General features: G+C 39.9%; 2 protein-coding genes across 3 annotated transcripts; both read left to right on the top strand.

Moving 5' to 3' along the window:
- Positions 1-3: 3 nt before the first annotated feature.
- Positions 4-3862, top strand: aldh7a1 (aldehyde dehydrogenase 7 family, member A1). Its single transcript, XM_080506075.1, has 2 exons — positions 4-74; positions 1675-3862. Exon 2 carries the CDS (start codon positions 1680-1682, stop codon positions 3306-3308), a length of 1629 nt encoding a protein of 542 aa, XP_080362201.1. The 5' UTR covers positions 4-74; positions 1675-1679; the 3' UTR covers positions 3309-3862.
- Positions 3863-12512: 8650 nt separating this feature from the next.
- LOC308137366 (guanine nucleotide-binding protein subunit beta-4) lies at positions 12513-25808 on the top strand. Of its 2 annotated transcripts, XM_080506023.1 has the most exons (11): positions 12513-12635; positions 18657-18878; positions 19362-19400; positions 19540-19646; positions 20578-20592; positions 21879-21942; positions 22192-22354; positions 23117-23183; positions 23455-23656; positions 24472-24688; positions 25491-25808. In XM_080506023.1, exons 2-11 carry the CDS (start codon positions 18822-18824, stop codon positions 25595-25597), a joined length of 1038 nt encoding a protein of 345 aa, XP_080362149.1. In that variant the 5' UTR covers positions 12513-12635; positions 18657-18821; the 3' UTR covers positions 25598-25808. The 2 variants fall into 2 exon arrangements, with proteins under 2 accessions (XP_080362149.1, XP_080362148.1); XM_080506022.1 differs by lacking the exon at positions 20578-20592.

The raw sequence follows: 25808 nt of genomic DNA, 5'->3' as shown, positions 1-25808 counted from the left end.
TGACGTACAAATCGAGAGACGACGAGGTCTTCCATTCTCTGGAGGGTACGTGCTCCTTTGGATCCGATATCAACGTGAGTCAAAACTACCTGAAATTACTGCGGACTTGCGGTTCACGAACATTTTGCACGTTATGCTCGTTGATATGTTGTAGCAGCGTCGTCATGTTCGTGAATTTAAGCTGCGAGACCTTGGGAAGACGTCGTCACACTTATTAAAAATATCGTGTGAAGTAGGAAGTTGTAAAACTACTCTGCACGATGTGAAACGCCACACATGCGAAGCAGAGGTTATTATTACCACTGTAGTTAGAAACAACACCGCTGTTCATGATTTTATCCCATCACCACGCCGTAAATTCAAGTTATTTTAACCTCGTGGGTTTCCAAACTCGGATGACATGCGCAGGCGCATTGGGGGGAGGTATGGTTGAGTAACCTGTTGGACGTGGAGCTCGTGTGAGGAGACATGGTTATGTAACGTATCTGGGAAGGAAATAGACTTGCCAAAATGCTTAACTAGTCGCTGTCCAAAAACACACCCACCTCTGCTGTTTGCCTTTTTATTTATTTTTTGTTTGAGCGACAGATTTTTTTAAGTGTGAACTTGACAACATACAATCAGCCAAACGGTAATCTGAAACCTTTTCTATCAGATTTGTTCAGCACATGGGGTTTTAACAGTGAGTTTGAACACAATAAGTTGGTGACAGTTGGGATATTTTAGAATAATTACCATAATTTAGACTTTTCTGGTTAGTATCCTGCCAGCTTCTGAAAGTTTGAATTATTCTTTTCGATGTGCTTGTGACTTGACAGCTGCTTTTGATTGAGCAAAGTTGACACTGTTGGAGTTGCAGCAATTTGTATTTTAACTACGGATCTATGAGTGTCATCTAATGGGCCTTGCAAAATACTATGTTAACATCTCAAGGTGACATTAGGACTCTTTTTTGTTTTTGCCCAAATCAAGTTATTCCTAAATCTACATTTATTGTTGATGCATGTTGGAAGAATAAAAGGAGTCCCTTTTATATTTAAAAATCTGTAACTAGTTGGTTTTTTCCTGTTATTTTTTTTGACAAAATAACTTTCTGCCCAATGCAATTAAGAAATGTCCAACAACTTTTGTTTTTTAAACTGACTGAATTATAATTCAAGCAAGAATAATTCAAACATTCTAATTACATTGTTTCATTCTACACAAAAGACCCTCTATGAGAAGCCTATTTTTAACCCCCCCAGTCACTAGTTTAACAGCTGTTGACCCTCTTCATACTTTTCAGCACACATGAACTGCACACTGCACTGGACTGTGACACGTGTTTTTAATGTTACTTTTTAGCCTGAGAAATTAAGAAAATGTTTATTTTTTGACAGAACAAGTGCAACTCGCAACAAAAACTGCACTGACTTACTAGTATGGGTTGTTTTTGTAAGTTTAGGAGTAAATCAATTTTTTTATACTGAGCCAGACAAGAAGAAAAAAGTTATTTGGAATCCAGAGTTTTATTTGGTGTTTTGGAAAATCTAATGCCATTACTTAACTTAACAATTACTAATAAATCAATATTGTAAATGGCTGTTGAGTGAACATCCAACTTGCTGTGTGTGTCAAGTATTATGTCAATGTCCTGAAAACATAAAAATAATCTTTACTCTTCTTTGTTTACAGCACTCATGCAGCGTTGTTTGACTCTGACATTCGCCCGGCACAGCAGGCTCCTCTTGAAACACAGGTTTGCATCTGCCCACTGCCAACAAGCAGCAGCCATGTCAAGTCTTCTCATCAACCAGCCCAAATACTCCTGGCTGAAAGAACTGGGTTTGTCAGAGGACAACCCAGGAGTTTACAATGGGAGCTGGGGAGGCAGTGGCGAGGTTGTCACATCATACTGCCCAGCCAACAATGAGCCTATTGCCAGAGTTACCCAGGCCACTTTGGCTGAGTATGAAGAAACTATCCAGAAGACGAGGGAAGCTTGGAAGATGTGGGCAGATATCCCCGCACCCAAAAGGGGAGAGATCGTGCGGCAGATTGGTGACGCATTAAGAAAGAAGATCAATGTTCTGGGAAGTCTTGTAGCTCTTGAAATGGGAAAGATCTATGTTGAAGGAGTGGGCGAAGTGCAGGAGTACGTTGACGTCTGTGATTATGCTGTTGGTCTATCAAGAATGATTGGGGGACCCATCCTGCCATCGGAAAGACCAGGTCATGCCCTGATTGAGCAGTGGAACCCAGTTGGTCTTGTTGGCATCATCACAGCGTTCAACTTTCCCGTTGCCGTCTATGGCTGGAACAATGCTATTGCTCTGACCTGTGGTAACGTCTGCCTTTGGAAAGGAGCCCCTACAACTCCTCTCACCAGTGTTGCAGTTAGCAAGATTGTGGCTGGAGTGCTCGAGAAGAATAACCTGCCTGGTGCCATCTGCTCTATGACCTGTGGTGGTGCAGACATTGGCACCGCCATGGCCAAGGATGAGCGCGTTGATCTGCTGTCTTTCACTGGCAGCACACATGTTGGCAAGATGGTGGCCATGATGGTGCAAGAACGGTTCGGTCGCAAGTTGTTGGAGCTGGGTGGAAACAACGCTATCATTGTCTTTGAAGATGCTGACCTGAATCTCGTGGTGCCTTCTGCTGTCTTTGCTTCTGTGGGGACTGCAGGCCAACGCTGTACCACAACCAGAAGGTTGATGCTGCACGAGAGTCTCCACGACACAGTGGTTGAAAGGATTGCCAAGGCGTACAAACAAGTCCGCATTGGCGACCCCTGGGACCCCAGCACCCTGTATGGTCCTCTGCATACCAAACAAGCTGTGCAGCAGTACCTGGCGGCTGTTGAGCAGGCCAAGCAGCAGGGTGGAACTGTGGTCTGTGGAGGAAAGGTCATGGACCGCCCTGGAAACTACGTTGAGCCCACCATCATTACAGGACTGGCTCATGATGCACCAATTGTCCATACCGAAACCTTTGTCCCCATCCTCTATGTTCTCAAGTTCAACACAGAGGAGGAGGCGTTTGCCTGGAACAACGAGGTCCAGCAGGGTCTGTCCAGCAGCATCTTCACCAAAGATATGGGCCGGGTTTTCCGCTGGTTAGGGCCCAAAGGATCCGACTGTGGTATTGTGAATGTCAACATTCCTACAAGTGGAGCTGAGATCGGCGGTGCCTTTGGTGGGGAAAAGCATACAGGAGGTGGCAGAGAGTCGGGCAGTGACTCTTGGAAGCAGTACATGAGGCGTTCAACATGCACAATCAACTACAGCAAGGATCTTCCTCTGGCTCAGGGGATCAAGTTTGAGTGAAGCTCTTGGCTGCTTTGTCGTTTAGGCTGCAACACTAAATATCTTCAGGAGTAGAATGAAGCTGAACACATTTTTGAATTCAGAAAGGTCAGCCTGAGTTCAAGTAAATTTACTAATTTTGGATCTTTGTCATGCGACATATATTAGGTTTTCTCTGTTGCTGTGGCTTTAGATATGAATCTCAGATTTGAAACAACTCAATGTGTTAAAGGTCAAATTATGTTTCAAATGTGCACTTTTCTACAGGCACAGTAATTAAAAGTGATAGATGGCTGTAACTGATGCTTTATACTGTACAATAAATAATTCAGTTTGGAGTAAGAAAAGCGTAGTGTTACTAATTTGTAGATTTGGTAAAAAGCAGTTCATCAAAGACTAACTGAATAAATCAGGTTTTCCACAATAACAGAATGATGATGGTGACCTAGATTTTGCCAATATACTGTAGCGGGCAATTTGCACCACATTAATATTCTGTAATTTGCATTTGACGAAAGAACAAACCTGTCTTTGTATGGAAATTAAATAGCAAAAAATAAAGGTTGTAATTTTGACATCTGGACTTTGGTCAGTCTATTTTTTTATTAACCTGGAGGATTAGATGAAGCTAATTCTAGAAATCGGATTAAACGGGAGATGGATGACAGTATGTATGTTTTTTTATATATATAGAAATTCTGGAAACGTGCATAATTCATTCAATACAGCTTGTTTAGAAAAATAAAGGGGGGGGGCACTTGTATTTAGATTGTTAATCAAACCATTGGTCATATTACCATAATTCATATCGGCAATAAAACCTTATAGCTACAACATTCATGGAATGAAAAAGTATGGTTTTACACTGGATACATATTTTCAGGTTTCATTAGTTCAATGCAATCATTTTGTTTGCATTACGAAATGTACAATGTATTTGTGTGTTTTTGACTCCACAGAACAGCGACGTTCAACCCTGGTCCCGCGAAGTTCCTATCCTACCTTTTATAGATGACTCCCACCACACTAATCTGATGAATAATTTAGATGTCAATAAAGCTATGAATGCTGATAACAAATCCCCTGATGCAGGGGTATACAATAAATCTATTATCTGAATTATCTTCAGAATCTGAAACTTGTGTGGAGGCACTGAATTTTACAAATATTCAACTTCTCTACCTCCCATATTTGCTTCATTTAATTTTCACAGTGTTATGTAAAAAGAGGAAGTCATCTAAATTCTTTAAAAGCTGAACTTATTGACTGCTAAGCTGTTTGGAGTATCCCAATGATGAGGTGTTCACGTAGTTATTCAGTATTATTAGCGTTCATCGAATCCAAATTTACACAATAACTTTACAAATACCTTGTCCTATTTGACCATTGGCGATATAGCTGTGATGCTTTTCTTGTGAAACCTAAATTGTGTACACATGGTGATGGTGGATAACAGGCTGAAGGGGGGGGGGTCAACAAACTCACTAAAAAGGCTGGTGACGTGGTGGGGACGGAGATGGACTCTGTACAGGTGGTCTCAATGAGGAGGATCATGTCCAAATGGACCCCTGCATGGTGTCCTGGTCAGCAGCAGGAGCAACTTCAGCAATAGATGAATATCACCAAAGAGCAGTACAGAACGCCAGTAGATCATTCCTGTGGAAATAAAGACGAGCTCCTGATTGTAAATACTGTTGTGTTTTTCTATTGATTTTACTCTTCTATGTGCCTATCAGTCATGGCTTAGCTCAACATATTAATGTTATGTATTACATATTTGACTTCATTCTGTTATATTGACATTTTCACTTCCATATGCTATTTATTCTGTGTTCTTTTCTGTGTGGAACAATGTTACCAGAGTTTCCCTCTGAGGTCAATTAAGTATTTCTATTGTAGTCCAGTATAAACCTGAAATCCAAGCAAACCAACTATAAAAATGCAATCTCTTTCTCCTATTTATACACTTCATAATCATTCCACTTCACCTTCTTTCTTCATTTCTTGTGACAGGGACTGACAAAGTGTGTTTTTGTGACATCGATTTTGTCTTGAATATTTCCCATACTTCTCTCACAGAAAGATTTTGTGGGGTTGCTTCAAAAGCATGACTATGTAATTTGCAAATAATTCACCTTATAGCCCCTCTCTCCTATCTTAACCCCTTTAACTTCTTCCTCCTGTCTCATTACCTGAGATAATGGATTGATAAATAATCCTTAGAGACCTGGATGAAGGTAACAACCCTGTCTTATTATTTTTTCTAGATTGATTCGTGTGGTCTATTTCTCATTCGGACATAGATAATATTAAAATATTTGACATTGATTCCTGCTATACCCACCTGATAGAATTCACAAAATCTCATTTAATCTTTATTTGGTTTTGCAATACTGAACCTTTTTACCTTCCTTTATCTATTGTATAACACATGCAAGGGCCTTCTTATGTTAACTTGCACTGCCTGTCTTTAACAAGAGCGGCGAGATCCTCGTCAACCAAAACCTGCATACATTTCCTTCCGAATATTACTAACAGAGTGACCAAAACCTGTGTTGTTTTTTGTTGTTGTTGTTGCCGTAATGTCTATAAATGTAGTGTCACTAAAAACCGTTTCTGTCCCTTTAATAGAATACTACTCTTGCTCCCATCCTTCATGCCCCCCCATATGTTCACCCTCCCACTCAGTGGCTCTCTGCCTCATACTCCAGCTCTGTCTCCTTCTCTCTCACTTTACTGCTCCTGCATGCAGCATCTGCACTCACAGCTGAAAGGAAGAACTGAAAACCACAACGCTCAGTGCCGGTCGTGATTAAGGACATATGCCGAAAACACTCACTTCCACTGCTGCTCCTCTCCACTGAAAAAAAAGGTAAAACACGATCAGTTATTTTTCTAAATGTAAAATTTTTTTTTTCGTGCACTTTGATGTTTACATGGCTTCATTCATCTGTGATGTAGGGTCACATCAAACTCACTGGTGTCAGGATAAAACAGTAATAAGTCTCATAGGAGCAAAAAGAAGCACTTTACTTATGTTTGACTTGGGATATATTGCAACAGTATTCAGAATAACAGCTCTGAACTTGTTACCTTGCAGAAAGCACAGATTGATTTTAAACCGAGATAGGTGTGAATTTGGAAGGCAATTCAGCTACAACAGCAGTATTGAAAAAAATTGTCATCTCGGGTTTTGTCAAACTCATTTCTTTTTAAGGTGTTCTGTGTTTGGCTCACACATGGCAAGGAGGTAGTATATTGGTGTTCTTGTGTGTTTACAACCTGTGAAATAAAGATAATTTTCGGGATATGGTAATACATGAATGATTATCAGGTATCATTGTGTAACTATGGTGATGGGCCGCATTTTTTAAAAAAAGATTACCACACCAGTAATGTCCCTAATATTTCCCCCTCCATGGCTTCTGAGGAAATTCACAGCACATTATTTCATGCTTTGTGTGTCTTGTTATTTGAAGAAGTGGCAATGTTTTCACAGGACTAGAGCACTCTCACTTCTGTTTACAGGCTTCTTCTACTTCTCATTAATACAAACTTAGTGGTTGGAGAAAATGCCCCAGGTTTGAGTCAAAGTTGGGCCTGGTGTTGGGTTTGCATGTTGTCTCCTGTGTTTTCCCATGACAGACGGGTGATCTGTCAGGGTGCACTCTGCCTTTCTCCATAGTCACCTGGGACTGGCTCCAGCTTCCAGTGACCCTAAGTTTGAAAAGCTTGGTCACACTCATTCACTCAGCTTTCTCAGCAACACAATAACTACATCTTAACTTACAAAAAGCAATCCAAAGGGTTTACAGTCACTAGTTATTTACTCTTTGAATTGATATTACCCAATTACAACTCTTCTGCTGTCATTACCTGAAGTCAAATTCATTGGAATCATTAGCAGAGTACCATACTTGATGTAAAAGATTATTAGACCTTATAACAATGATGTATTAGTGTTCATGTTTCACCTCCTTGTCAAAATTGGATACAGCGTTGCTCCTTTTGCATCGAGGTGTTTCTGTCTCGCTCGCTAAATCTGGGTAGCAACAGTTTGGCCTTTGCAATGAGTAAACCTGACTCCACAATCAGTGTCCTGCTTGTCGATAGTGTGACTCCAACACAACATAAGAAGTATCATCATAGAAACGATGAGGGCTCTTCAAATGCTGCTGCTGTGAAAGTCTCTCATGGGCCAACAATAGCACTAAGATTAGACAAGGACCTGACACGGGAACAGAGTAAACCACTCATACTTATGCTCTGGTCTTAAACAAGATGTGAAGCGATGACTTCTGAGAACCTGCGCCTGTCACTGTGGCCCTTTGTTATGTGACTAAGGAAAGCTCAACCGAGAAAGGTGATTTCTGATGTGACAGATTCCTCTTCCTCGGTTCTGGGAGACTCAGATACCTGGGAGTGGCTTCACATGAGTTCAATTAAAAAATGTGGGATTTATTTTATATTTTCCCATTTAGTTGCGCACACACCACCTCAGAAAAAAATTATTTTTATCAATAAATCTGTGTAGAATTCCCCAATTTTGGAAGCCAACCATTATGTAGTAAATTATTATATGATCTTTAAAATGTTTGACGCAAACTGGTTCATTTCACAGTTCCTATTCTGCCAAAGTGGTTTCAGTCAGCAAAAGTGAAATCCCCAAAATGTCAAGATTTATTTTAATCATCAAAGTGAGAGCGCACGAGAGAAAGAGAGAGTGGTGGCAAAGTCGGCATGGCACGCATATTTTCAGTCACTTTATTCAATAATCCATTATGCATAGCAGCTTCAGCTCTCCTCGGTATTTCTCCTAACCTTGCTGACGTCAGTTGCCATTTGTGAGGGTTACCGTAGCAACGGCCAGCCTCCCCGGGAGATGTCTGGTAGATAAGAAGGCCCTGATAAAGCCTTTTAAGGTTTGAGTGTGGCTACACCTATTAATTGCCTTTGATACAGTGGCAGTATTACATTGTGTTAGGTTGTGTCGCTGCATGCAGAAAAAACACAACGCAGATAAAATATACATAATGAGAATTTCTGATTGATATCAATTATCTCCACTCAATTCGCACACCCTCACACTGAGGTGGTTTCTGAGCAGTCCCGTGAAACCGAATTGGATAAAATAGATCTATTTTTAACCTCAGTCTGCTACACTGCCTGGATATCTAAAGCAGAGATCCCACTTCTTTTAACACTCAGACACAGTAATGATGATAAAATACAGTATGTAAAGACCACATGCAGCACATATCTCACTTGGTGCACATACTTCTGATAACACTCCTCATTCTCGTCATTAACTTGACACTTGCCTCTATTATTTTAGGCTGAAAGTTTTTATTCTTTTTTTTTTTAATTAACAATTTTAGCAGTTGGGAGTAGCACATTCACATTCAGTTTTACAATGATTCAAGTCCTTGTTGTCGGGTAGAGGTGATGATGGTGTCGTCCTCTTCCTGTCTTCGGTAATTTGTCCATTTTTCCCATTTATTATAGAATTGTGGCTCTTGCAGTCTCAGTTTACGAGTACATATCTCCATTACGTGAATCTCCTCCACATTGCATGCCAATATGTGATGCATATTGATCTTCTTTTTGAATTACCTCACCTGTTATGTGCCCCAGGTATAAAACCTTACAAGATATGGGTGGCTGATATCCAAGTATTATATTCAACATTAGCCATATTTTGTCCCAGTGTTGTTTGACGTTTGGGCATGACCAGAATATATGTGTGTGGTCTACATCCTTCAATGCACATGATCTCCAGCATGACTGCTGGGTTGAGATCATTCCCCTCTTGCTTTTAGGAGTGATAAAATGTCTATGTAAATTCTACCAGTTGTGTTGTCTCCAAGTCCTGGAGCTCGTGGACGTGCACTGAGTTTTACACATAACAGCCCGTTCTTCCTCGGAGATATGAGCCCCAAGCTCCTTTTCCCATTTCTCTTTAATACAGAGATGAACTATTTCTGTATAGCATTAAACCTTTGTACAGAGCTGAAATTACTCTGCATTTTGTCCCATCGTATGCTTTCTAAAATATCTCTATTATTTCATTTGTTGTGTAAGTTTTCATCTTCTTTTCAAAGATGTCTCTAATTTGCAGGTATTGATAGTGATCATGTTCCCCTCGTCCAAATTTCTCCTTCAGTTTATCAAAGTTCAGCAGCTTGCCTCGTTCAGTCATCGTGCACATTGCTGTAATACCTTTATTTTCCCATTGCTTAAAGCCTTTATTATGAGTGGCAGGTATAAATCTTGAGTCCCACCAACTCAAAGTCTGTTTCTCTCTATCTAATTTAGATTTCCCCACCACTGTGTTCCATATGTCAATTGAAGTTTTAATTATTGGGTTTACTTGATTATCTAAATTATTAGAAATTAAGTCTTTGTCTGCCATTAAATTCCATACTTCTTTGTGTTTCATATCTATTTCGAAACTTTTACATTTTGCTGTGTATCCCCTCATGCACCAGTATATCAGGGGTTTGATTTGTGCACCGTGGAAATATTCTTTGAGGCATGGTAATGCCAGTTCTCCTTTATCTATCCTGGATGTTTTTTAATTGTCGCAAATGATGACACAATCAAATTTAGTATTTCAGCATGAAATAATTTTGAAAAAATCCAAAACAGCTGATTCGGAAAAAAACTTGGATAAGGAAACCCTGCCAACCTGTTTGATTTTTTTGTTGTTTTTTTTTATCACGGAATCGTACTCTTCATGATTCTTTTATTCCTAAATCCTCCCTATTCAAATGAAAGGATTCATCTATATCTTTTAATTTAATAATTATTTATTTTTTTGCATTCAGCTCAGTTACTCCTCTTGTTGAATTTGCATCTATTCAAAAATATCTTATTCAATATCAATGATACAGTTGAGTTCCCGGTACATAATACCTATTATAGGCAGAAGGTTGCTATTTATAGAATCATCAACATGTGTCTACTTTTTTATAGACACCAAGCTATTGTTGTGCTATTTTTACAGTGTTGATTTGCTCCCTTCCTTTCCTTTGGTTGCCAGGCAATGGGCTAAGGAACTTGAAAGGCCAAGGAATTGCTTTTGGATGCACTTACTGTGATTCTCAGCTGACTAATGAATTCAGTCTTTGGGCTCACTGAAGCTGAGGGCTCAACAGCTGTGACTTTTTAAAATATCCTTCTTGACAATCATAGGGCGAATCATGGTGACACAAGTAATGTTTGAGTAATCTCATATGTGATCTGACAAAAGGTCTGACGTGACCAAATGTGTTGTAAATTTTCAATCAAGTTACAGAAAACTTCCAACTGGAAAATTGTTACATTAAGCTATACATTTAACATTTGTTTTATAACAATTTTATTACAAATAAGAACGACAGTATAATTAGATTATTATCTGCAAGGTGCGCAGTGACACTGGCTGCCTCGGTTGAGTTGGTACCGACTGTCACAACAATTCCATTGTACCTATATTACAATGACAATAACAGATTCAGATTCTGATATAATATTATCCTGTTTCATGTTATACTGATGACTGTTGGCTTGAGAACAAATAAACAAAAATCTTAATCCCAAATGCCCTAATGACAAACAAACCACACATGTCTCCTGTCTCTTGTTAATCCTAATCCTTATAATGTGTTTAGGGGGGAAATTGGACTGACACACCTAAACTACTGCTGTGTATGTGAATTCAATTAGACTTAATCTGGCCCCATGCCACTTCGAAAGGAAACCAAGGGCTGGGAAACTTTCATCCTCCCTCTATTGATTGTGGCTCGTGCAGAGATATGGAAAAGCCTATCCCACTGCTCCCTTTCATTGGCCCCATTAAAAATTCATCCTGTCCCAATGGAGAGAGATCCTTTTCAATGAGCCCACTGCAGGCCAACCATGGTGTGCTGGGGTGAGACTTGGCACAGCTGTCTCCTCGTCCAATCCAAACCCCAGAGATTTGACTTTTCACGATTTGGATCTTGATAACGGGTTTGTCTTCACTGATGTGTACTTAATTTTTTTCTCCAACTTTAAAGCAATGCCAAAAAAAGAGAGATTTACACCGTGTCCATATCAACTGATGAAGTAAGACTTTTAGTTACAGGTGATACCTTACTGAGCATGTAAACTGATGAACTGAAATGCATGTACTTTTCTTCAAGGGACAGAAATCAAGATAATTATTTAAAGAGTTGGAACCACAGAAATATTTTCCATCTATTCACAAATATTGCAGAAAAATTACAAAATTAGGCCTACTAATTTCATTAGACTAAATAATTTCATAGCTGTAAGTTTGTCATTACATGTCAGTCAACTGACTGTATAGAAAAGACTGAAATGGTCTTGTGAATTTCACACAAGCCAAAGAGGGGCTACTTGAATTATTTATTTTACCGAGAAAAAGCAAAAAAAAAAGAGCAAAAAAACAACAACCTAGAGTTAAAACAAAATTGAATTATTAAAACTCCTCAATCTCAATTCTTTTTCATTGAAATATTTCTTCAAGAGGAGCAGTTTGGTAACATATTGGTACATAGTTTAGTAATATATTTTCTATACATTCTGAATGAATTATATTATAGTTACGTAGTATGTGCAATATAAATATAAACAAATCAGTCAGGAATGGTCACAGGTGGTTAACAGGTCGCCCTGAAAAAAATCCCCACTGTATTCTAGTTTTCTACATTTTTTTTTATTTAATATATATAATATACTGCAGTAGCAGCCCTGATTTGTTTTGGAATATTAGTAAGAAGGAAAATTATAGCATTTTTTTTTATTCAGTTAAGCTTGCACAAAAAGTCAAATCTGAAATACGGCTTCTCACTTCTTTTACCACTATTCTATAAGTCTCGTGTCTATTTCCTGTATCCCGTTCGATTCCTTTTATCGGGGGGGCGAGAGGACCGTACCATTCCTGCTACAGGGTACTCAATACTGAATTAGCACAACATCGATGAAAAATAGATGTTATAACGTATTGATTTTTGCGTTATTACTTCAATACTTGATGTATTTGTACATCATAGCTATTTCAGTCATACATTCTTTTCTCTAGAAAATTTACATATTCCTCACTCCACCGCAGGACTCCCCCCAGCGTGGGCTGTTGCCATGTTCCCACTTTCATGGGTGTGGTGATTAGCCTGCTTGGTGTGAATTGTAGTCAAATTCGAGCAGAGTTACTGCTTGTTTTGACCGTTTGTAATCGCAGGGGAAAAAAACAAACCTTAAAATTAACGCGGCTGTCATCACGATTTCTCTCACAGCTGTGGGCATCATCGCCGTGTGAAACCGGAGCGGTTTGACTTGATTAGAGGAACAGACAGCCTGCTTCAGGTAAGGACGTGGGCTCTGGCTTGTTAGTTTGGCGTGTGTGTGTTTTTTTTTTTTTTTTTTTTTAAGCTAAACTCGTCTCCACTCAGACCGGTTTAGTTCGTATTGATGATGTGATGATTTGTCAAATTGTGACATCGTCTGTCATACTCCAGCCTTGCGGGAGCGAGGCTGTTATAATAACGATGCCCTGACTGACTGTTGCCTCCACTGATTAAAACACACCGCTTCACTAACGTGGCCTTCTGCCCGCTGTCAATACGTGACAGTGAGAGAGTCGTTCACCAGAAGCCACATATTCACGGGTGTTTTATACTTGTGCATCCGTTTTCTTATATGTGGCGCTGAGATACCCTGCGTCGCTTTCCCCCATCCTCTCTTTTCTATTAAATATACATGGCAGTCCGCCTTCATCCAGCATCCACTGGTTGCGTGATGGAGCTCTCTGCCCCTGCAAATTGTTGCATCTGTCAGACAATCTTCGGGAATCAGAGGCTCTTATAACCATTACCAATATGTGTTGATGATGTAGGTGGGTGGGTAGGTTGGTTGGTTGTTTACTGATACCATATGTGGATTTGCAGCGATTAGTATCTTTTTCCATCCATAAATGCTTGAACATAGACTTTTTGTTGTTGTGAAATATTAATTTGCTGGCAATTTTACTGGGGTAAAGCTTCATAAAATGCTAGAGCTGTAGTACTGTTCAACTTTTTATAATAACACACACACAGTATGGGATAAACTAATTGAACTAACACTGACAGAATAGGTTTTTTTTCAATGCATAAAAGGAAAAACGAGATAAAAAAATATTGGTGTATACTGAATATTATCAAGTATGAACCCAAATGTTGCCAAAGACACAAGGCAGAGATGTGAGGTCATACTTTAGTGTCTGGGAGGTGACGTGTATTGAAGTAATCCAAGTAACAATCTCCAATTCCTGGAGGGGATCTAAATCAAACAAAATCATAGCCAGATTCTTTGGGAAGCCAAAGATTGTAGCCAAAATTGGCCCAAACTATTATTGTTGATGTATGAGGACCTGTGGAATATGAATAAGAAATGCATTTTTTGTTGGGCTAAAACTGAATACAATTTTGGGAGTTGTGTTTATACATAGATAATGGATTATATGGAAGGAGCCCTATTCACTGTAACTCCTGTATTATTTGTTTGTTTTTTACACTTTTATTCCACATTTTTATCTTGCATCCATTTTTTTTATTCTGCTTCATCTCGCTCAAGAGCCAGTCTCAGGTACATCCTGGACAATTTGCCACTTCATTATAAACACAGAGACAGTCACACATTCAGGGGCGCCAGTTAACCTCAAATACATGTTTTTGGACAGTGGAAATAAAAGCTGCGTTCCCAGGAGAAAAAAAACGCAATACACATATCTGGAAAATATACAAACACTGACACCCTGGTAACGGGGCTGTCTCCATCTGAGGTGAGAGTGCTTATCAAAGCCCTTGTCCTTTAAATGTCAAAAATGACTTCAGAAATACGCTTGAAATTGACACACTCAACAGTTGTTTTCTCGGTTGATTAATCAGTTGAAACTTTGCATATACCATATGACTGAAATGTCAATCATCCGTGTCCATTGCTCAAGGTGACATGTTTAAGTGATACTAATATTTTCAATTTTTCAAAATAGTAGCCAGGACGACAGAACATATGTCATGCTCATAAAAATGGAACTCAAAAAGATTTCATAAAAGCCCTCAATACTGTTTTGTGGCCCTCAACTACAGTTATGATTGAGTGTTTGCAGTTTGGCTACATTTTCTTTCAATGTGTATTCTAAGAAAAAGAAACACAAACTCTGGAAATACTTTCTCAACCTGGTCTCCTCATAATATTAAAAACACTCATCATGACTCATTATACGTGTTTATTATTGTGATATAGATTGCAGGTAGATTGTCCAGTAACCTCAATATCTAAGTATTGTATTCTATTTCGCCACTCCTGCCTGCAGTCTCTCCAGTAGTAGCAATCACTCTGCAATTTTTACAACAGGCCAAAAGATATAAACAAGACACAACAGATATAAACAAAACACTAAAACTAAATACTAAAACAAGTTTAAGAAAGACGTCAGAAAGACTTCAGCATTAACACTTCCAAACAAGGACAGCTATGACATGGCAATCAGACTTATCTGACTAGTATGAACACTGTCACAGATGTAAAAGCACTCAAACAACGCTGATCACATAAAAAGGTTGCTTTAAGGTCAGCAGAAGCCTGAGAGGGTCTCTTTCTTAAGTCAGGTCTGTCGTGCTACAAAATTTCAAACTTATTAAATTGTGGTCAAAATAAAAAGACAACGGTGAGGGATTGCCATTTCTTGAACCTCACTAAATTGTGTTGAATTGTCTCTCATGTGTTGTAATGTGGAAATTAAATTGTAGTAAGAAATGTTCCCTTTTTTTTTGCTTGGAACCATCTCTGAGTTGTGTGTGTGGGTTAAAGCTATCGTGTGAGAGCTATAGTTTGGCTCTTGTAATTCTGAGCATATCCTATGTTCTTCTCATCTAATAATTTTGATATACACATACATTGACAAACTGGAAGGAACCATGTGGCCCATCATCATATTTGAATTTTGTCAAACATTCCCTAAGTAAGGATGTTTGGATTAGTCAGTAGTAACCGAACAAGTTCACAGCTGTGAGAGCTTTGCTGCTGCTTTGAAGTTTGACATCAACACAACAAACTGAGATAACTTTCCTTCTAAAAATCTTTCTGCAGTTTATAAGCCAATGCATGCATATTGATTTGGGATGAAGACAAAAGAAAATATTAATTTCACAGCTTCAGGCTGTTTAAAAATGGTTGCATGAAAAGTGAAGTTATACAATTCATTGTGAAGGATGAACGCAGCAAAAATAAGTTAAAACCTTTTAAAATCGTTACCCTGTTCAATAATAACACCTGTGATTGTCTGATACAATATAACACATGGTTATTGTTTTACTGCTGGACAGTATTGCTATACTGTAATCGCTGATGCAGAAGTGCTAAGAGCAATCTTTGGTGTGGGACTCTGTCAAGGCCTGACTAGTAAGGAAGGTCAACTCCTGACCTGCCTGGTCAAACGTTTTCTTGGGCCCCTGTGCATGTGCCTTTGTTCATCAGTATTTACTCGCAGATGATGCAAATGCGTAGGCCTCTCTGCTTGAAGTCACCCTAACAAGAATCCCCATATGAACAAATTCATCACAGACTATCTTTATATGATGTAATGCTCATATTTTGTTGTCTGTCTATGGATCCTCTGGAGCAACAAAACCAGAATTAACAGTATATTTTTCTTTGGTGAGTGCATACAATTGAAAACGAAAGTTTGAACATTAGTATAGCTCTCCTCCATAATGGACACATCATATCAAATCCAGAGATGTTCAATTCATTGTCATTATTCAATTTCAGGGCACTTCTGTTTAGAATTATAGAACATTGATTGGCTGGAGCCGATCCCAGCTGTTTATGGTCGACGCCCCGGATAGGGCACCAGTTCATCATCGGGTGGGAAGACAGAAAACAGACAGAAAATAACAAACGCTCACATTCACTGCTGTGAGTATTTTAACATCACCATTTAACCTCAAATGCTCAACTGAGGGATTAAAACAGAGTATCCAGGAGGGGGAAAAAAAACACAAACAAAACAGACAGAGGGAAATCTTGAACATTCCACACAGAAAGATTACCTGCTGAGACTTTTTACTAGGTTGTGTAATTGTGCATTTTATATTTTATGTTTTTGTTGATGGGTTCATTCACACACTGACGTAATAACAGATGTAAGAATGCATCTCTGTTGACCTATCAAACTGGTGACATTGATTTGTAGAGATAAATATGAATGTCATGACTTCACCTGTCCTATGCAACATAATCTCGTATGTCTGCAAAGGCTTTGTTTCCAGTTCATATACACTGTGGCCAAACTGGACAGGGTTGATGCATGGAGCTTTGAGTGGTTACGTGTCTGGACAGGGTCGTAGAAACCATTGCCTCCCATTGCCCCTCATAGATTCCCAACTGTGACAGTCACAGACTGTCCTGTCTACGATCACCATGTGCTAAACAATGGGCAGCTCCTGCACACAGTTGTGCCTTTGTTGCTCTGATCCTATGCAATGCTACTATAAATTACTGACAGATAAAGTTTATCCAGCCCTTTACTGTCGGCCATTTATCTTTCTGACGGCTTCTTTTTGGCTGTTCATGTGGTTACTCACTTTGGAAGCTATCAGTGTCCACCTCGGGTCCTTAAATGACTGTGCTTTCTCAAAGTCTGCATACTGTGCCACAGATCCGATCCGATTGGAGCTGTCTGTTTTTCCCAATTTTATGGAAAATCTTTAGTGTGTTTCTCAGCATTAGTCACTATTATTTGCATAGTTTTACACATCCTTCTGCATTCTTTGGCATAAGTCTGTGGCTTAAAATTTGGATTAACAATTGTCCACATGGCAGAGATGCAAAATGCAGTTATTGTATTGTTGTTGAGCAGTACAACATAATAGACAAATTGACACCAAGACCTCTGTGATGTGTTTCGTAAAGTTTGTCCTATTTTTGATTTGTATAGAGTGTGTAACTCATGTCGCATTAGGGTTGAATAAAGCTGCAGTAAAGAGGCGGAAGCACACACAAGCTTGTCTTTATATTACATGACTTGCTGGGGAGAGGAAGGGCTGGGCTTTGGCTTATTGTTGAATTATAGAAAATGGACCTGAAAATTTAATCTCAGAGGGTTCGACTGCTTGACAACAGACTGTAAAGGAGGAGTGTCTAAGTGCTCTCTGACCCACATTCATGCTCCCCAAGGTAAAGGTAGTGGCAACTGGCAAGGGCACACATGCATACATACATGCAGGCATGCGTGCATATACATTTATATAGTTATATATCAGTCAAACATTTGGACATACCTTCACATTTAATGTTTTTTCTTTATTTTCATGTCCATTTACATTGTAGATTCTTGCTGAAGGCATCGAAACTATGAATGAACACATATGGAATTATGGAGTAAACAAAACGTGTGAATTAACTCCAAACATGTTTTATATTTTAGATTCTTCAAAGTAGCCACCCTTTGCTTTGATTACTGCTTTACACACTCCGACAGTCTTGAAGGAGTCCCAGAGATCTTGAGCGCTTGTTGGCTCTTTTGCCTTCGCACTGCGGTCCACCTCATCCCAAACCATCTGGACTGGGTTTAGGTCAGGTGACTGTGGAGGCCAGGTCATCTGGAGCCGCACTCCATCACTCTCCTTCTTGGTCAAATAGCCCTCACACAGCCTGGAGGTGTGTTTGGGGGCATTATCCCGTTGAAAAATAAATGACGGCTCAACTGAACGCAAACTGGATAGGATGGCATGTCGCTGCAGGGTGCTGTGGTCGCCATGCTGGATCAGTGTGCTTTCAATTTTGAATAAATCCCCAACAGTGCAAGTAGTTTTGATGCTTTCAGCGAGAAACTACAATGTAAATAGTCAAGAAGAGAATGAAAAATCGTTTAATAAAAACGTGTGCCCAAACCTTTGACTTGCAGGGTTTATACAAAGTTTAAAGAATTTCCCTCTGGGATTAATCTGCCACTCTATTCTAAAGATGCTAAGTCTCGCACACTTAAGGCAGATGCGCATTAAGAGAGATTACGTGATACCTACCTACCCACCCACAATCCAGGGTTTGCACACACGCATGCATGCAGATTGACCAAATTGCACTGTGCAACACTAAAAAGGCTGATTGCGTGTGGAAAGGTCAGTGCCCGTCTCAGACAACCTTTTGAACCAGACTAATGGTGTTTGAAGGGTCAGGCCACCCACTAAGCTGCTACCCAGCTCCACCTTTCCCCCCCACCCTTTGCAGCTTTGTTGTTGGAGTCCAAATACGATACTTGTGTTTGTCCGGAGGAAGTGTTCCAGTCCTCTGCTACATGCCTGTGTGTTGAACTTATGGTATTTCTGTCTTGCTGTCTTGCAGGTGTCAGCTGGCAGAGTGGGTGGACACACACGTACGTGTGTATGTCTGTGTGTGTGATTGGTTGGGTGAATGCGAGTGCGACTGTGTGCATGCGTGCAAGCCCGTGTTTTCCCAACAGGCAGTGTTTGGAGTGAAGTAGTGGCTTGAAGACATCACAAAGGGACAATGAGTGAGCTGGAACAGTTGCGGCAGGAAGCTGAGCAGCTACGCAATCAGATCCGGGTACAATATAATGTTTGTGTGTGTGTGTGTGTGCGCGTGCCAGTGAGTCTCATCCTTTCAACTTTTGTAAATACTTTGTTTATACTTCTCAGTTTTGATTTTCAATATTTAATACTTAATATTTTAGTCTTCTCCACAGTTTTGTATTATTGCTTGTGTTTTTATTGCTGTCCTTGAGGTTGTTTGAAATGTCACTGCTGCAACAGTGTTTCACCATTGCTACAGAGTGACAATTAAGTTCTATTCCATTCTATTCAAGTGAAAATATTTGATTCTAGGAATTAAAGGATAAATGTCAATTACTGTTATACAAGTATAATAGGACTACTGAGGTATTCAGTTTGAGTTACAGGTAATGTAACAGGGCATAGTTTGCTATTTTTGTCTTTTTGCGTATTTGGTGCAAAGGCAATAATCATATAGGTTGCTGGTTGAAAAAGCATATTTTTTTGGTTTTTGTTCTGAACAATGGTTTTGTTGCAGGATGCCAGGAAAGCATGCAGCGATTCCACTCTGTCACAGGTAAGACTCCTGGGCCTTTCTGGGTTGGGTTTGCATGTTCTCCATCGGTGCGCAGGGGACTTTTCTATGGTGACTTCAGTTTCCTCTCGCAGTCAGAAAACACATGTAACAGCTGACACTCCTTCCTGTGTTTTGGCAGATCACAGCTGGTCTGGACTCCGTGGGCCGGATACAGATGCGGACGCGACGCACTCTCAGGGGTCACTTGGCCAAGATCTATGCAATGCACTGGGGGAGTGACTCGAGGTGCTTATTATGTTAAGGACACAAATATTAGCTTCAAGGACATTGTGCATCTTCAGTGGTTGATTCTGTTTTTCTTTCTTTTGTTTTGAGGTTTTTTTGTCATTTTTATAGGAGTTTCTTTGAATAAGGTTTACAACAAAAGGCTTATCTTTACTTTAAATAACACTTATATAATTCCTTAGAAATTTCTTGAAATGATAAACGTATATTATTTTTCTTACTTTTGTTTATATCTTCAGATCAAATGTTGGTGTACATTTGTTGTTGCGCCTACTTGCTGTCTGTTGCCATTGATTTAAGTTGTGTTGTTTTGCATTTCAGTTCAACTCCCAATATTTCAAATTCATCAAATTATTTCTAAGTTTATTGCAGCAAAACAATATGAGCTACTTCGCTCAAGAATTTAAATAAAACATATTAATATATTGGCCTCTGGTACTGCTGTCATGGTAACTTTTAGTCTGCTTTCACACTGGATATTCAGACCACTGTGTGCATTTGGTACACATTTGTAAATCAGCTGCAATGTGGTGGTTCTGTTCAGCTTCACAATGCTCCACCAACCGAGTGGTGCTTCTTGTTTTAATGACTACTGGACACGACGTCAGTGGGGAAGTTGCACTCACATGGTTAGAAATCACAGTATTTCAAACATAAACAACCATGTGAATATAGACATCAGACGGCAAAATCACTGGTCCTGAATTAGTTTATGTCTGTCTTGTAAAAGCTGCTTTTAATTGTTCAATTCCTTAAACCACTGTTATTGAGAACTGGTTTTAGTAGATCACTGTTGTAAACAAGTCCCTTAGAAGGCACATTCCTTTCATGACTGGAATTATGAGCTTTTGTTTTCACATGTGTTAATATGTGCATTACTCTTTATCTTTCTCTTTGTCCGTTTGTTTCCCAATGCGATGCACTGGGGCAGTGATGGGAGTCCCAGGTGTGGGGGCAACACTACTATCAGTTCTACTACTACTACCTCCTCCACTGCCACAACTACTACTTTTCTACTAATATGACTAATACTATCATAAATGACTGCCACTCCTATCACCCTCACCACTACTGTACATCTAAGTACTTGCACTGTTTAATGCCTTCACTATGAGCACAATAATGATAGACTCTAGGCACAGAGATGAGCTGTAGTGACCTACAGCTTTTGTAATATTTCCTTAAAAATGAAGTTTGTAAGATCCTAAAACCTTGGCATTGTTCTGACTGAATATCACAATATACCACTGAGTGAAGAAGTGTCTCTCCAGATTTGACTGTTCTGGACACAGACATGAAATCGTCATTAACTTCAATCTTACAAACTGCTTTTTTAAGTGTTTGCTGCAATTATGAGCATCAAGGGGAGTCGCACAGAGAATAGCAGTTATGCTTGTATTCCTTCTGTGGTGTGCATGTAGTGCATTAACTTCTGCTAATCTGTATGAAATTGATTGATCACTCGAGCTTGTCATTTGATTGATTTGATTTTCAGAAATGATGCACGATTGTCTTTTAACAAAATTGCATATCAGTCTATTAGCTACTGTAACATGCTTTTAAAATGTAACTTTTAAATGCTGTTGTTATCTGTTGTCTGGTCCCACAACTTGTGTGTATGGGTGTGCCGAACACTCTCTCGGTGACCCCTGCAGGAGGTGACTGTTTATTTTGTAAACAGCCTCTGACATTTGAGCGTGATGACATGCCTCTTGATTGTTGTGAAGCAGCATCAAACCACTTCCTGTTCCCGGAGAGACTGAAACACCCAGTGAGGGTGGGAGGGGGGTTTCCAGCTGTTAGTGCATCTGCCCCATTTACATCTTCCACTCTATTACCCCAGTCCTTGCCTTTTCTTTCGCTGTCCCACCTTGATGTCTTTCTCGTGCTGTCCCAATCTGCCAGGCCTTCACCTCCCACTTGACACACAGGGACTTTTGCATAACTGGGGTTATGAATATTACATGGAGTGGGACATTAAAAGAGGCTTCTCTAGACGGGGAGGTTTCCACCAGGAAAGGGAGAAAAGAGAATGTAACGCACATGAGCAGGAGGCTCAGGCAGAATGCTTCTTCAACAAATGCCCTGTTTACATTGAGATCGACAGTATAGCATAGTATTTTGTAAAGTGGCTGGCTCCCATTGCTTTGAGTAAACCGGGTGCATGTATCTATGATCATGTTGGTTTCTCTGCAGATGGGCCTTGTGTAACGTTTCTTCACTTGTGTTTAGGTCACTTGTCAGTGCTTCGCAAGATGGAAAGCTTATTATATGGGACAGCTACACAACGAACAAGGTATGATTATGACTGTCACTATTGTGCATAAGGTATGACAAACAAAGCTGTATTAAAAACCTTAACGGAGCATTTTGATTATAAATCCTGCACTGCTCTGAATCTGTTGCAATCAAAGACAAGGCACCATCATCCCAGTTGATTGAAACTAATTTATTGAATTCATCTTTTAAAATGTCTCCTCATTCTCTAAAGCAAGGACTATATTATGTTATGTAAAGAAATGCATTTAATTCTCTTTGTATTCAGATGCACGCCATCCCACTGCGCTCTTCCTGGGTGATGACCTGTGCGTACGCCCCCTCTGGGAACTATGTAGCCTGCGGTGGTCTGGACAACATCTGCTCTATATACAGCCTGAAGACCCGCGAGGGCAACGTGCGTGTGACCAGAGAGCTACCAGGACACACGGGTATGCGCAGCCATACAATACGAGGAGAAATAAGACTAAACAGACACTTTGTTCTGCTTTTAAGATGCTAGTAATGATATATCCATGATGGTAATTGTTTCCACTCGTCTCACTCTATGAACAACAGTTTCAATCTGAGCTTTTGTGTGTACTGGAGCAGTGGTTTATTATTCTTGCCTCATAGCGAGAAGGTCTGGGTTCAAATATTGACGGGATCCTTCTGTGTGGAGTTTGCATGATCTCCCTGTGTGTGGGTGGGTTTCCTCTGGGTACTCTGGTTCCTCCAACAGTCCAAAAACATGCATGTGATATTATTTGGGACCAAAAATTTCCCTTAAGTGTGAATGTGAGCGTGAAGTTGTCTGTCTCTTTGTGTTTGCCCTGTGATGGACTGTTGACCTGTCCAGGATGTTTCCTGCCCTCAGCTCGTCAGCTGAACTCGACTCCAGCGCCCCCCTGACCTTGCACAGGATAAAGCAGTATGGAAGATGGATGGATGGACTCTATTTTTTTTTTTTCCTACAGTCTAAAAACATTGTTGGCTCAATATTGCTCTTCTGTGTGTATATAAATTTGGACTTTCATGGCCTTGCAACCTTCTTCAGAATGTATCCTGCTTTTGCTAATTGTGAACTGCTGTAAATTATATAAAGTTGGAGAGATGCTCATGTTATTTTCCAGAGATTATTTACAGTTTCTGAGGCAATTGTCTGCATGAAAAGTGGATGCCTTATCTGATGTATAGCTACTGTGTATCTCCAGGTTATTTGTCCTGCTGTCGCTTCTTGGATGACAACCAGATACTAACCAGCTCTGGAGACACCACCTGGTGAGCGTTACTTAAACACTTGTGCACTGTGCATGACAAAAATATCCCTCTGTCTTTATAAGTTTTACTAGTTGCCTTATTTTGTTCTTACTTTTCTGTTTAGGATATATACAATATTAATAAATATCAGTTAATGAAATCATCATTTATAGGTAAATGAAATTGGGGGGGGGGAATATTCGAAAATTAGCACAATCAATGTCCAATGTGAATGTAAAGCAATAATTCAAGGATCACAGCTCTTTTTTTGACCACAACTGATTTCCTGCAGTGCATTGTGGGACATCGAGACGGGCCAGCAGGCCACCAGCTTCTCTGGTCACACAGGGGACGTGATGAGCTTGTCTCTCAGCCCAGACTTCAAGACGTTTGTGTCGGGAGCGTGCGACGCTACGTCCAAGCTGTGGGACATCCGCGATGGCATGTGCAGGCAATCATTCACTGGCCATGTGTCTGACATCAATGCTGTCACTGTGAGTATCAGACCTTCCGTCACAAACACACTGCAGAGAGGAAGAAACGTATGAAAGTTGAGCAATTGCAGAACTGCACTCTGATTGCAAGTCGGTTTCATAAAAGGATGAAAGCAACAATACATTTTATTAGAGAGCATGTACAGTTGCATTCCATTGGAGTAAATATTCCTTTACCAGTTGCACAGTGGGGGAAATTGCAGGTGTTGTGACAGCGGAGGAGAAAGGTAACGTCAAAGAAAGATATAGACTTAACAATATGTACATAATATAGGATAGTATATTTATACAATACAGAATAATGTATAATATAGTATGAGTAACCCTTGAAGAGAAGCTGTTTCAATTTTATTACCTCAATTCTTCCTCCACTCAAAGGATCGTCTTTGTTCATACCATTAAACTATGAACCCTCATTGGTCAGTCCAAAGAGGAGAATGTGTCTTTTCTTTTATTATCATGTCAAAACCTTGACTTTTGACAGGACAGTTAGTTTAGTCCATAATCCTTCGAGGTTCAGTGTACAAAAGAATGACGTTGAACTGTAAATCCATTATATTTGTATATTAAATTAATTCATTCTGTATTCAATGAATGATTGCTGAAATGTTAAGCATTTCTATATGTCAAACTACATTCTGACATGCTTAAGATAGTATGACTCATATTTCATTTTGAAAGGTTAAAAGGTGAAGTAATAAAGTTGATGTTTTTTAAGAGAAGTTCAAGAAGTATTCTTCTCAGAAGCACAACCTTTTCCCCTGGTCGAGTGATAAGATGTGACAACACTTGTCTTTATGGCTTCTTCTCATCAGTTTTTCCCCAATGGGAATGCCTTTGGTACCGGCTCTGATGACGCCACCTGCAGGCTCTTTGACCTGCGTGCTGACCAGGAGCTGATGATGTACAGCCACGACAACATCATCTGCGGCATAACTTCAGTTGCATTCTCCAAGAGCGGCCGCCTGCTCTTAGCGGGCTACGATGACTTCAACTGCAATGTGTGGGACACTCTTAAAGGCGAGCGTGCAGGTAAGTGACGTCTGAAGCCTGGGTGTTGGCTCTGTAGCTTCCAATGACTGAAGAAAGGAGGCTTGTTTGACCAGGAAGTCGAGTTTTAAATTATGGTCAGTGTTTTTAGACTGCTGAAGTGGCGAAAGCCCTTGTGAAGTGGAAAATACATTTTCTCAGTTCTCACCTTGTGTCTTTGCTTTAATTGTTCTCATGGGGCTTAGTCTGTGTGAAAGAGTAGTAAAACATGATTCGGGGAGTATTTTCACATCAAAGCCTCGCCTTTGCTCTTCTGTAAAACAAAGTCAAATGTCTGATGGCACATAGAAACTGTGTTCATGGGAATTGATGGAAGAATCAAATATCAATCCACCTCATTTCAGTTGATCTTTAAAAATGTGCTTTATTTCAAGTCATTGTTTTGTCTAACAAGTAGTAATTTTGATTTATTTCCATTTCCTTGGTGTGGAAACTGAGCTATTTGTAACTGACAATGTTTGGTTTCGACAAGTGATGCTGTCAGTGTTTATATAATATAAGTTTATATAATAATATATTTCTATATTTATATGAAGAGCGCTTCAGCTTATGTACATAATATTATGTTAAACTTTCTCATTTGCTTAATTTTGTTCATTTATTTTTCCAATCCTCACCCTACACATTACATATTGTGATATTTCTCTATGTGAGTACATGCTTGTATATTTGCAATGTAGCAGGCACGGAACTCAACCAAAAATTAGTTTTGCCAAGTTGATAGGAGATCTTATCGGGACTCATCCCGACTTCTCGACCACATCTTGTATTCTTTGACCTCCAGGTGTGCTCGCTGGCCACGACAACAGAGTCAGCTGTTTAGGAGTGACGCAGGACGGCATGGCTGTGGCCACTGGCTCTTGGGACAGTTTCCTCCGGATCTGGAATTAAGAACAAACCTTTTGCCTCCTCAATCACTGCCCACCAGTTTCCTCCCCGCAGCCCCACCTGACGTCTCCCAACTCATCCGCAGTGCTGGAACTTTGGGGTGAGCACGGTGTCTGCCAAAATCCTCTTCACTCACCATCGGATCACCCCTTTGCAAGTGACCTGTCCACCTGTGAAAACGTACCTACTGTTTTTATCTACACTTTTTTTCACC

This window comes from Blennius ocellaris (genome assembly GCF_963422515.1).
Source record: "Blennius ocellaris genome assembly, chromosome: 12".
NCBI classification, from domain to species: Eukaryota; Metazoa; Chordata; class Actinopteri; order Blenniiformes; family Blenniidae; genus Blennius; species Blennius ocellaris.
This window is presented reverse-complemented; position numbering and strand designations above follow the sequence as displayed.

What these genes read in the sequence shown, in the direction of transcription:
- aldh7a1 (XM_080506075.1), top strand. Translation starts at nt 1,680, where the DNA reads ATGCAGCGTTGTTTGACTCTGACATTCGCCCGGCACAGCAGGCTCCTC.
- LOC308137366 (XM_080506023.1), top strand. Translation starts at nt 18,822, where the DNA reads ATGAGTGAGCTGGAACAGTTGCGGCAGGAAGCTGAGCAGCTACGCAAT. An exon ending in ACAGCTACACAACGAACAAG is followed by an intron (nt 21,943 to 22,191) that starts GTATGATTATGA and finishes CTTTGTATTCAG; the next exon opens with ATGCACGCCATCCCACTGCG. An exon ending in AGCTCTGGAGACACCACCTG is followed by an intron (nt 23,184 to 23,454) that starts GTGAGCGTTACT and finishes GATTTCCTGCAG; the next exon opens with TGCATTGTGGGACATCGAGA.